Source organism: Raphanus sativus, chromosome 6 (assembly GCF_000801105.2).
Source record: "Raphanus sativus cultivar WK10039 chromosome 6, ASM80110v3, whole genome shotgun sequence".
NCBI lineage: Eukaryota > Viridiplantae > Streptophyta > Magnoliopsida > Brassicales > Brassicaceae > Raphanus > Raphanus sativus.
The window spans coordinates 6,660,239-6,672,855 of NC_079516.1; the positions used below are offsets into that span (position 1 = coordinate 6,660,239).

Sequence of the window (12,617 nt, forward strand, 5' to 3'; positions counted from 1 at the left end):
GGATACTTCTTCTAAGTTTTCATGGATGGACAATATTTGATTGTCCATCAATCCTTCAACAATTTTAATCAAACTCATACGATTGTGCCCATAAGACATGCAGCACAACACTAGTTGTTGTAACACAATCCATGACATCCTAGAACACCCTAATCTCAATGAATAAATTGTTGTAATTTATCCACAAAAATCCAACCCACCTCAAGCAAATACACTAAAACCACATTCAAAGATAAACAAAGATGTCGTGAAGGTACAATTTCAAAAAACAAGTTACGAAACTACTGTGTAGGCAAACAAATACACTAAAAATGATTTGTTTGTTAGACACAAAGAAGATATGAATATTTGCAAACAACAAACTGACAAACACTGCGTTGTAGATACTTAACATGTACTTATGGATAGATAGATATGTATGGACACAATGCTTGTGGTTATGGTGAACAGTTGAGATGGAGTAGACTATTCTTCTCCGTTATCTGCAAATTTTAGAACAAGGATACGAGAGTTGAGATTTATCCTTAGAAACAAAACAAAGCTAAAATGGTTTGATTTTGAAGTAGAAATTGCACCTTGCATGTCAAGTGTCTGTGGACGCGAAACGTTGTGGACGGATTAGATATGAACATACACACTGTGGGTGGCAAAATTGTGGACACGAGAAAATGTGGACACATGAATCACGGTTTTGTGGATGCAGATCTTGTGGACAAAGTTTTATATTCAAGGTTTTGTAGATGAAGAATCTGCAACCACCTCCACCAACCACCACCATTGTATCCATACTCACGTCTTCCACCATCGCCTCCATAACCACCACCGCCTCCACTGCGATATCTACCGCTTCTTCCACCACGTCCTCCACTGCCAACCGCCATCGTCTCCACGGGACTGAGCCTCGTTCATAGTGATGTTGCGACCGTCAAGCTATGTCTGTTCCTCCCTTCAATAGCATTCATGTAGAAGATTGTCTAGGAAACAACAAAAGAACAGTCAGCGGTAAGGGAGAAAAAGACTTCGGGTTCCGATACCGAGAAATCGAAATCGAGATTCCGAGATCGATATCTAGAGATCGAGAAAATATAATATCGAAGTATTAGGGATAATTTCTTATCGAGAAGACTAGGATTCAATCTCTCTAACTTTTCATGTCGGAGTTCTGGATTTAGAAAGGAAGAGATGTCGGGTATCGAAAGGGGTTAAATTTGATATATGTCTTTCACGATTTGGGATTTTAAAGAGATAAGGTTTGGTTATTATTTTGAGGAAAATAAATGTTTTATTTATGAAAATTAATTTGTTTAGTTAGAAAGATCTCTTAGGTAGGAAGGCTAACGAGAGATACAATCCTTTCAATTGGGGTTATGATAGTAACTTTGCTAGAAGAAAGTGTGCTAAGAACTCAATGTGTCTTTTAATGAAATTGTAAACTCATTATGTGTCTCCAAGAGTAAATTTCTCGTAATTGAGTCATCTAAAAATATTGAGATGAAATCACTTGGGAATATAAAATATATCTATTGTCGTGAACATACAAGATTTCAACTTTTCCTTTTTTATATCCACCCAAATAATCCCAAAAAAGGCAAGGGTGGATTTTCGTAAAAGACATTTTAGTAGTTCTTCAGCAAAGAAAAAAAGGCTATAACACCGGTGATCAGAAAACAAAGCTGCCTAGGATAGTAATTTAATATCCTTGATTCATTGAGAGAATGACGTACTGTGACCCATAGTAGCAGGTGACCAGAAATCAGCGCCGTTCGAACTTTCCACGAGTACGGTGGATGAGACAGGTGCAAGACATAATCCTCTGCTTCTCAAGTCTCTAACTTTCTTCCCCGCCCTAACATCTCCGGTTACAACTCCACCGTCCTGACCAAATGTCACCGGCAAGTCAGAAACATTATTATTATTTAAACTATATAATTAATAGAGAGAGAGAGAGAGGGACTGACAAGAGAATAGTTTATCAGGTAAGGAGAGCAGAGGACTTGAATCTGGTCTTGCAAGAATTTGATGTAACCCATCGCTTCATGCAGCACAGAAGCTGCATCTGTCTGTCAACATGACATAATGTTTTTTTTCATTTAATTATATCATCAGCCGGAAAAGTCAATTTAACTATTGCATCTATAGATAGGAAAGAGTGTTGTTGCTATATTCTCTTGCACTTCTCTCAAAAAAGTACACGTATCATTAATGTAAAACTAGATCATGACCCGCTCGACTGAGCGGGAGTCAATTTTTTTTTATCTTTATTTGTACTAAATGTTATACATGATTGCAATGTGTATTAATATAAAATTTTGTTAAATAACAATGTGTACTAATGTGTTTAAATAAGCAATGTGTTTAATTACTAAATTTGATTTTTAAATTTTATGATAACATAAAGTAGATTTTTTATATATATTATTTAAAATATATAATGTTATATATTTTTTATTTTCAATATTTTATCATACAAAATTTACATTGGGGTATTATATATATGAAAATATGTGCAACATAATATATTTATATATTATATAAACATATCTACGATTTTCGTAAAGACCATGCGCACCCGCACAGGTTTTATTTTTAAAATGTATTCTATATTTTTAGCTTTGTGTAGTATCGAGTTTGTATAATTCAATTTTGTGTTTAAAGAACAATATCAAAACTGTCTTTCGTATGTAAAAATAACACTTTGCAAGCACGAGTTATGTCTTTTTATTGTAATACAAAATTTGATATACAACTTATGTTTTTTTGTACGTTACGAAGTTTAATTTTTTAAATAATTATTACATAATTTCAATGTGAATTTTATCTCTGAGATCTAATACATTTTGTGTGTAATGGTTCAAAGCATTTTTGATATATATTATATTTTAGTTTGGTTTGTTTTTAGTATTATTGTATATGTATAATACTATACAATATTACTATATTCTATACAATATATAAAGTTATGTGTTATTTGTTTTAGAAAGTAGATTAGGCCCAACGTAGTTAAAGAGTAGTCATATCTTTATGTATTTATGTATGTGTCTATGACTTATCTACTTAATGTTATTCGTACTAATAAAATCAATATGGCTAATGAAAGTATACTGATCAATTTAAAATGAATTGTATAGGGTAATTTTAGTACTATTAATATTTTTAGTATTTTTAATATCTATTTTATTTAAATCGACATGTAATAAATGTGAAAACCATGTATGGAATATGGACAAATAGAGGAATTGTATTTAAGAAAATACATCAATGCAAAGTTAGACTATGATACATATTATATATAAGGAATAAGACATTTAATTTAAATATATGAGGTCCACCTTTAAAATCCACCTAGAAAAAGTTGTAATGTTTCTGATTTAATAAGATAGATGCAATGATGATTGTTAATTACCCACAATAAAAAAGTACTCCTTCTATTTCATATTATTTGTCGTTCTAAACTTATGCACACAGATTAAAAAAATATTTAATTTTACATATTTCCAAAATAAAAACACTATTACCAATACACCCAACCATATATCAACCAATAGAAAAATAGAATAAAAAATATTTTCAATAAATTTTGCATTGAAAATCGAAAACGACATTTATTTTGAAACAAAATTTTTCCTTTAGAACGACAAATAATTCGAAACGGAGGGAGTAAATACTTTAATTTATGGATCAAGTTTCATTGTCTTTGATGTCTTTTTGATTTTCACATTGGATGCCAATTTACACTATACCCCAAATCGCGACTTCTTAAGCTTCCTTTTGAAAAACTAAATATATAGATTCCAAATTTAAAAATATTATAAAAATTCTTTTCACTACTTAAAAAATAGGTAGAAAATATGAAAAAAAATCATTACTAAAAATGAGTAGAAATTAATTTACCTTTCCGTATGGAGAAACCAATTGCTGCAAGGCTGCAATTCTTTCCCCTAACCTTTCTTTCCTTACCTATTGTTAAAAGTATTGATTAGATATTAACAACAACACATACGATCAGAGATAAACTTAAAACATTATAAGTTCCAAAAAAATCATAACGATATAAACAATAAAGAAATGTAAACTATAATGACTCACCTTTGCAGTTCCAACTGATGATTTCTCCTGATTTTGCTTGCATTTTTTGCTAGGTTTTCGGTTATGATCCATAGTTTCCCCATTAACCGACCCGATTCTCTTCTTCTTCACAAGAGTAATGCACATGAGAATTCATCTTTAAACATTAGATACGGACAGAAAAATATTGTAATTATATCTTAACATTTTAGCCAAAAAAAAATATTGTAATTATTTGCATGCAAGTATGCAAGAAGTACTAGACTTACGGTTGATGATTTGGTAAATTGATTTTCCGCACACGCGTCGTTCGAGTTCTGGCAAATGTTAGTAGTGCATGAAGGGCAAGAAACCGAGACTCCGGAGGGAAGAAGAGAAGGTTGTAGGAAGAGCGATTTGTCGTCGTTTTGGCTTTCCCCACTGAAACAGAGCATTCTTGACCCATTAGGATCGGAGAATACAAAACCGAAGCTGTCTTCTCCACCATCGGCGCCAGCATTAATGAGATGGTGGTCTGAGGAGCTGGGAGGGCCGTCCGACAACATAAGAAGCTCCGAGAAGCTTCTGTCGTCTTGATACTCTGAGGTATCTCCCATTGTGATTTTTCTTGATTATTATTACTAGGAGTACCTTTGTGGAATAAGCTTAAGAGAAGGTGAGAGACAAGAACCAGAAGAAAAGTGTTGCTAAATGGTTCTCTCAGCCTTTTTAGGCCTTTATAACTGACTTATCTTGCCTGCTGGCTCGTGTATTTTATATATGCATAAATTATTATTTTTTGCTTTTATATAGACCTTGTGAAATTTCTAAAAAGGAAAAATTTCCCTGAAATCATATATAATTTACAATATTTCTCTTGGTAAGTATAACACAAATTAAGCCAGTTACAAAAAAAGTGTAACACGAATTGTGTTTTCTGAATAAAAATATGATTAAGGATTAAGCCAGTTACAAATTCAATTTATATGACATTTCGGTGGATTTCCAGTAAATATGTTAGTCTATATATGCAAGAATAAATAACCACTGAGTTATAAAACTTCAGATCCTAATCAATCGTTATAAAACAACTTAATTAAGGATTTGTTTTGATTATTCTATTGACGTGGGATTGAATTCTTTTAGAAATATGAAGAGCAATTTTGGTCAAAGCCACTTGGCCCGAGAAAACTGAAGTTTTTTATCTACTCGAAGCTGATGTTTCGGTTCTCACCTTTTTTGTCTTAGTAACTGCTGCTCTCTTTTTCCACTTTCTGGAAGTTAGACAAATAATTAATGTCACATCTCACATTTTAGTTATTCAATTTCACCATTACATTATTACCAACCATTAAATTTCAAAGAAATTCCCGTTATCATGTGTATCATTAGCATACTGACACTGTGGCTACACATAATACTACAGTTACTATATTAATCAAAAAGTAGAAGTTACATACTGACATGTTCCAGGTCTGACACGTGCAAAGACTGTAAACACGTGTTTGAAGGAGAAAACACAGCTCCGCAAGTTTTTGAAAGCGGGTTAACTCCACAAGTTGCCAACTAAATTCACGAGAAGAAGGTCCAACTTGATTTTTAGCTTTTCTTTTAACTCTTGAGAAGCAAAAACAATATTCAGACACACTTTGCTTGGTTAGGTTCGTTTCGTGAAACATTTTCTAGTTCCGACAAGAACCTAAAAGACTTAGGCGTGGACTAATAAGCGTCACTGTACATACATCATCACTTTACCCAAACAATCCTTACTATGCTTTTCATTATTACATCACTGCCACTGCTCTTTTGCAATGATAAGTTCCTTTCATTACTAAAGATGTTTTCGACTGTGAGAATGTAAAGTCATAACAATTTATTCAGGATCAAGCAAACAAACAAGACATGTTTAGCAGTCAACACATGCCTGCAAGCACAGAAAGTCAAGAGAACAAAAAGGAAAGAAAAAGACACATGAACAACCTCTGTTTCTCGATATAGCTATGACACTTTATATCAAAAGTAGAACACACGCGTTGAAAAAAAAAAACTTGTTCGAAACTCTCAGGGGAATAACGTCGAACAGGTGGTGCGCTTTATCATTCGAAACAAATCTCCTTCATCTTCTTCGCCGCGGATTCGTCAATCGAATACTGCAAAACGATTAAAGCGGCTAATGAGCACAAAGGGTATCCAGAACCGTTGATTGTAAGCTCATAATCTATGTACCTTTTTGAGTACCCAGAGAGAGTGATTGTAAGCTCGTTGATAGAGTTCGTCGAGGGGTGTTTCGCTTACGTCGACTTCACGGTAGTTAACGAAGTTCTCCCTTGCGTACTTGGCGTAGTAAGGCCTCGTGTCCGCCGGCAAAAGCCGGACCAGCCTCAAAACGCCGCCGTATACTCTCAGCACCTTCTTCATTTTTCCTCGTACCTTTTGCTACACGTTACAAAAAGTCCCGGATAATAAACATCCACAGGCTTTTATGGGCCCTTGTATTATCATTATGGGCCTTTAATCATAGACTTTTCCGTCCGGTTAGACTTATTCAATTCATGATTACAAACCGGTTATACTAGACCGCATCTATTAAAATTGTTGAACCGGCCTATCGATTACACAGAACACAACCGACACCTTTTTTTTTTTTTTTTTTTTTTTCCCAAATTGAAATTTGATTAAAAGGATTCCTGAACCAAATCTTACAAGCAGATCACAACATTCATACTTAGCAAACAAAGCCCGAATGATTTACGGGAACCAGCACCCAAGAGATTAATGGGGATCCAAGCCCAGACATCAGGCATCTAGAGGAACGCATAAAACAACACTGATACATTAAACATAGGAGGCTAATCTTAAGAGAGTCCAATTCCAAGAGACTCAAACATACCAAATGCACAACTTCTCCACAGCAACCACTCCAAAGGAACAATATCAGGGAAGCACGAGAAAGGAGCTGAAGACCAAGAGCTCAAGTCTAATCACACTGCTACAAAGCGAAGAGTGAACCTGACGAACTCCACCAGACTCCAAAAAGCTGAGATAGTTGCAAGAAAGAAGAGGTACAGCGGCAGAAACTTCACCTCAACCAATACCAATAGGAGCCAAACTGAAACTAATATCAAGCACAAGATGAAAACTTTGAACTCTGACCTGGGAAAACGCCTTCTAAGACCTCCAACTCTAACACACGGACACTCGCATCCCAAACTCAGCCATCTACCGACTGAAGAATGGCCACCTCCACGCAAGAGAAGACCTGAAGGACAGAACCACTGCGACGCTAATAACCCAACCAGAAACACACAGCTTCTAGGAAGAGAAAGTAGATGCTCCCGCAACAAGACCACATCCGAAAGACGAACCCCAAACCAGACTTGAATCAACATTCAGAAGAGCAACCTTGGAACTGATAGGAAGAAAAGCCGAGAACAGGAACAAGACCAGGTCAAAACCAACAGGCAATCTGTTGTAGAAACTGAAGCCGGAGTATCTGGCCCCGCCATATACACACCCGTTGCTAAAGACACGACAAACGCCAACCGGAATGACCAACACTATCAATAAGCCCTAACACCACCTAATCACGAGATCTATCAAACACAACGAAAGCGAGGCTAACGGTACCGGCGGTGGCGCTAAGGGAGCCGCCACGCGCCGGTCACCGGAGTTGCAGCTGAGACTTTTGGTTGAAGGAGGAAGGGAGAGATGAGAGGATAATGGAGAGAGAGAGTTAACCAACCGACACCTTCTCTCTGTTTAATTAATTACAATTCAAAACTTATTCAATTCATGATTTCAAAACGGTTAAACTAAACCAAATCTATTATTAACTTTAAACCGATCAACCAAAACCAAAAAATGCTCTGTCAAAATCTCTGTTAATAAAATGAAACAGTTATGAACTTATATCCAACCTTTTGAAAAAATGTTTATTTCTTTTGCCTTACTATAGCTTCACTGATTCTTCCAATGCTACAGGTTGAGGTCTTCAGATCCATAAGCACACCCCAAAAATGTATAACAAGTTAATAACATAACCAACCTGATGACTGGTGAGGTTTGATCCTTCATTTCTCTAGTTTGTGTGTTCAACTATATTCGTCTATGTCTTCACTATAGATCTAAAACCATCATGAATATTCCTAAATCAACCTTCGCCTTCTTTTCCTTGATCCAGTATTGGTTAAATCCGATGCCCCAATCTTATTCTCTATGACTGAGTTAGTTTCCATTGTTTGTTCGCTACTTCCAGCAACAGATGTCTCCCCTTCACCTCTCAACTTTTCAACACCTTCCTTTGAAGCCATCCTTTTGCTTGTCGAAAAACGTGTATTATTAAACCAGCTACTAACCTGTAAAGTACATAAACAGCTTATCTCACCAGATAGGAAACAGGATCGACTAACAGTTAAGTCGAAATAAAATAAAAAAGAAGATGGCTCCTTACTTGTTTAACTGTCATCTCCAACTCTTTAGCTAAGTTCTCCCTCGTGTTAATGTCTGGATATCGATTCTCTTCAAAAGATTTGAACAGTCTCTGCATTAAAAGAGGAGACTTTAAACCGAAATCTCTCTCATAATGCTTTAGGATAAACATCTTAGGCGCAAAGACAAGTTTATTTTTTTAAACCTGGGTTCTGGGGTTTGTCTGTTTATTATATACTGCAGAGCTGCTTTTTTCGCCAGAGCAACTATTTTCTCTACGTACTTCTTGTGGCGCTTCCAGAGCATCTTTTTTGCTTTCTCTTTTTGATATCTGTCTAGGTTTCTCGGTAGAAGTATGCTCCTCTGCTTCTGAGTGCTGTTTCAGAGGTACGGTGTCCCCTTCTTCTGCAGACTCCAAGTCTTCTTTTCCCGCAGTTTTATCCCAATCCTCATCATCACTTGAAGACGTTGAAACATTCTCATATTCCTCCTGTACATACCACGCAATAAAAGATTGAAATTAGCCTTGGTTTTTCCACAACCAAGTAGCAGATTAATTATCTAAAATGCTATAGAACACTCACATCATAGAGCTTTTTGTAGTCCAGCCTTTCAACCTTTCTCCTCCCAGGAACATCTACGAGACCATCATCATCGATCCCAGTATCTGACTCTGAAATGGGAACATCTGGGAGCTGAGAATTCTTCCTGCCGGGCTTACCACGTTGTGTAACTTCATCTTGGTGATTAGACTCAACATCCTCAGAGTCTGATGTATTATCTGAATCAGAACATTCTTGCATTTTATCTTCATCATGAATCGGAGCATCAGGATCATAGTCATCATCCTCAGAATCGTCAGATGGAAGGTCCATTATATCTTTTGCTTCTTTAAACGATTCAAGCATTTCATCATATTGTTTTCTTTTCCTTGATCCAGTATTGGTTATATTCAATGCTCCAATCTTATTCACTATGACTGAGTTGGTTTCCATGGTTTGTTCGCTACTTCCAGCAACAGATGTCTCCCCTTCACCTGTTCTTAACTTTTCAACATCTTCCTTTGAAGCCATTCTTTTGTTTGTCGAAAAACGCGTATTATTAAACCAGCTACTAACCTGTAAAGTAAAGTACACAAACAGCTTTTCTCACCAGATAGGAAACACGATCGACTAACAGTAAGTCGATATAAAATTTAAAAAAATGTCTCCTTACTTGTTTAACTGTCATCTCCAACTCTTTAGCTAAGTTCTCTCTCGTGGTAATGTCTGGATATCGATTCTCTTCAAAAGATTTGAACAGTCTCTGCATTAAAAGAGGAAACTTCAAACCGAAATCTCTCTCATAGTGCTTTAGGGATTAACATCTTAGGCGCAAAGACAAGTATATTTTATTTACCTGGGTTCTGGGGTTTGTCTGTTTATTATATACTGCAGAGCTGCTTTTTCCGCCAGAGCAACCATTTTCTCTAGGTACTTCTTGTGGCGCTTTCAAAGTATCCTTTTTGCTTTCTCTTTTAGATATCTGTCTAGGTTTCTTGGTAGAAGTATGTTCTTCTGCTTCTGTGTGCTGTTTCAGAGGCACGTTGTCCCCTTCTTCTGCAGACTCGAAATCTTCTTTTCCTGCAGTTTTATCCCAATCCTCATCATCACTTGAAGACGTTGGAACGTTCTCATATTCATCCTGCACATACCACGCAATAGAAGATTGAAATCAGCATTGGTTTTTCCACAACCAAATAGAAGATTAAATATCTAAAATGTTATAGAACACTCACATCATAGAGCTTTTTGTAGTCCAGCCTTTCAACCTTCCTCCTCCCAGGAACATCTACGAGACCATCATCATCAATCCCAGTATCTGACTCTGAAATGGGAACATCTGGGAGCTGAGATTTCTTTCCGCCGGGTTTCCCTTCATCTTGCTGATTAGACTCGTCGCCTTTGAAGGAAGCCTCAAGATCCTCAGAGTCTGATGTATTATCTGAATCAGAACATTCTTGCATTTTATCTTCATCAGGAACCGGAGCATCAGGATCATAGTCATCATCCTCAGAATCGTCAGATGGAAGGTCCATTATATCTTTCGCTTCTTTAAACGTTTCGACCATTTCATCAGATGCAGATGTGCAATCAGATTCATCACAACTCCCATCTTCGTTCTCAGACTCATCGCTGTCATCACTGCCATCTTCATCGTCTGCTTTATCATTCAAACCATCTGGATCATACTCTTCGTCCTCGAAATCATCTGAAGGAAGATCACAGTCCAGAGATTGACCTCCACCAGCCATTGCTGCTGCTGCCTCAGGAAAAACTTTCTGCACCATAAACTAGAGTCAGGTGTCTTTTAAAAAATTTCTTCTCCTTTTTTTAACAATAAAAAAACATCGTCAAGTCTACCTCCCAACTGTCGCTGACCGAAAGTTTTGTCCCTAAAGACTCATTAAGCAAGTCCAAGCTGTAATCTTTGCAATTACATCCAGGGCATAACCAACTCTCATCATCCGGAGGAACTGCAAAAATCAAAACCAAAATAAGTCATTTATAAAATATTACAAGCAAGAAGTGCTTAAACCACTACTACCAAGTACGTAGGGCAGAAGTTATTACTATCTTCTTTTCGCAAAGGTGGTTCAACACAGTATTGGTGAAAGCCACGGTCACAAAACCCGTCGCATAGTATGATATCATTATCAATAGGCAACTCCTTAGAACCACATTTAGCGCAGAAGATCTGCACTTAAAAAAACGGCTCGTGTTAGCAACACTTCTAGAGACGTAAACTGCTTTTATCAGGTCAAAAAAAAAAGAACAGGGGAACAAAGCATGAGTTTGGGGGAATAGAGTTCTTTCTTACATCCTCACTAGAAATCTCTCCACCAGAATCAAATAAAGACTCTGGAATGCTTCCTTGGGCACAGAGTGTGTCCAGGTGCTGAAAAAGCTCTCTGATTTTAACCTTGCGTTTTAGAATCTCCTTCTTGGCTCGTTCAAGCTCTTTCTCTGGCCTTAGCTTCTCCGCACTACACCACAGAAACACATGATCCTGAGTGAAATTTAGAAAGAAAATCTAAAAATAAAACGAATTTGAGAGACGAACCTTGAACCTTTCCAGCCTTCTAAAGAATAAGCGTCAATTAGGCTTTGCTCGTATCTAATCCTGTTAAGAAAATACCGAAGCTTCTTTTTGATTCTTGTGTACTCATCATCTTCTCTAACTTCGCTTTTCCTCACAATAGATTCCTTCCTCTTCTTTGATCCATCTACAGGCGTGGGTGCGGCATTAACATCAACGGAAGATGATCCAGCAGCTTCTTCACATCTCTTGTGAGCTGAAACCACCACATTCCTTTCACCACCACCTCCTCCGAGCTTCTTAGAACTCCGGTGGATTTCGAATTGTCCACGGCAAGGAAGACCAAGGACAACCTCACGACGATGGGGAACTGAGCTCTTCTTTCCGGTTACAGGAGTTGTTGACTTATGTTCTTCACCAGAAACCCCATTGGAGATACCCTTTCCCTCATTCCTCGTCGGTTCCTCTGCATGTTTCATGTGAATCTCTGCCTCTGGTGTTTGTAGAACAGGAGGAACTTTGTCAACTTCTGGATTTGTCTGGTCCAAACCAGATCCACTACTCCTCGTTCTCCGTCTATTAGCACTATGCATTTTCTTATACTTTCCACGAGACTACACAACACACACGAGTTTCTCAAACCTACCTACCAGAGATGCAAAAACACGTGAATCAGAATCGACACAAGCAAACGCAGAGAGAACAAACAGCGATTTTCTAGTTGATACAAAGCCTAAAAGCGATTCCAAGAACCCTAATCCTAAGCTGCGAAATCAATCCATCGAAAACAATTTGTTTTTTTTTTTTTTAACGAATTTGAGAAACGAAGCCAGAAAGTTAATGTTTAATTTTATATATCCCTTTGAACTTCTGCGAATAATCGTAAAGGAGGGGGCAAGCTGCGAAAACTCTTACCTTACTTTCGCCGCGCCCGCGAGATTTCAATAACCGCGAAACAAGAAGAAACTCGTGTGGGTGGGTGGGGTGAGAGAGCCAGGGGGAGGAAGGAAGGAGACGAATAAACGGTGTGGAGCTTTGGTTATCTGGGCTCGTTATTGTTTTTACTA

At 37.1% G+C, this 12,617-nt stretch overlaps 3 protein-coding genes and 1 long non-coding RNA gene across 5 annotated transcripts; all 4 read right to left on the reverse strand.

Moving 5' to 3' along the window:
• Window positions 1–210: 210 nt before the first annotated feature.
• LOC108835228 (uncharacterized) lies at window positions 211–1,207 on the reverse strand. Its single transcript, XR_001946933.2, has 2 exons — window positions 576–1,207; window positions 211–482 (listed from the first exon to the last, which is right to left on the reverse strand). It is a non-coding gene; the product is annotated as an uncharacterized LOC108835228 (long non-coding RNA).
• Window positions 1,208–1,501: 294 nt separating this feature from the next.
• Window positions 1,502–4,798, reverse strand: LOC108810191 (transcription factor bHLH113-like). The gene is made up of 5 exons (XM_056987862.1): window positions 4,335–4,798; window positions 4,087–4,191; window positions 3,892–3,957; window positions 1,959–2,060; window positions 1,502–1,875 (listed from the first exon to the last, which is right to left on the reverse strand). The coding sequence occupies exons 1-5, from the start codon at window positions 4,659–4,661 to the stop codon at window positions 1,705–1,707; spliced, it is 771 nt and encodes a 256-aa protein (XP_056843842.1). The 5' UTR covers window positions 4,662–4,798; the 3' UTR covers window positions 1,502–1,704.
• A 1,102-nt stretch (window positions 4,799–5,900) lies between these two features.
• On the reverse strand, window positions 5,901–6,499 carry LOC108809569 (LYR motif-containing protein At3g19508). Its single transcript, XM_018581707.2, has 2 exons — window positions 6,271–6,499; window positions 5,901–6,194 (listed from the first exon to the last, which is right to left on the reverse strand). The coding sequence occupies exons 1-2, from the start codon at window positions 6,460–6,462 to the stop codon at window positions 6,141–6,143; spliced, it is 246 nt and encodes an 81-aa protein (XP_018437209.2). The 5' UTR covers window positions 6,463–6,499; the 3' UTR covers window positions 5,901–6,140.
• A 220-nt stretch (window positions 6,500–6,719) lies between these two features.
• LOC108805682 (homeobox protein HAT3.1) lies at window positions 6,720–12,617 on the reverse strand. 2 transcript variants are annotated; one of them, XM_056989090.1, is made up of 12 exons: window positions 12,466–12,617; window positions 11,575–12,196; window positions 11,332–11,497; window positions 11,085–11,208; window positions 10,875–10,987; window positions 10,250–10,792; window positions 9,871–10,155; window positions 9,688–9,777; window positions 9,057–9,590; window positions 8,678–8,962; window positions 8,495–8,584; window positions 6,720–8,399 (listed from the first exon to the last, which is right to left on the reverse strand). In XM_056989090.1, the coding sequence occupies exons 2-12, from the start codon at window positions 12,141–12,143 to the stop codon at window positions 8,190–8,192; spliced, it is 3,009 nt and encodes a 1,002-aa protein (XP_056845070.1). In that variant the 5' UTR covers window positions 12,144–12,196; window positions 12,466–12,617; the 3' UTR covers window positions 6,720–8,189. The 2 variants fall into 2 exon arrangements, with proteins under 2 accessions (XP_056845070.1, XP_056845071.1); XM_056989091.1 differs by having other exon boundaries at window positions 11,575–12,192; window positions 12,466–12,606.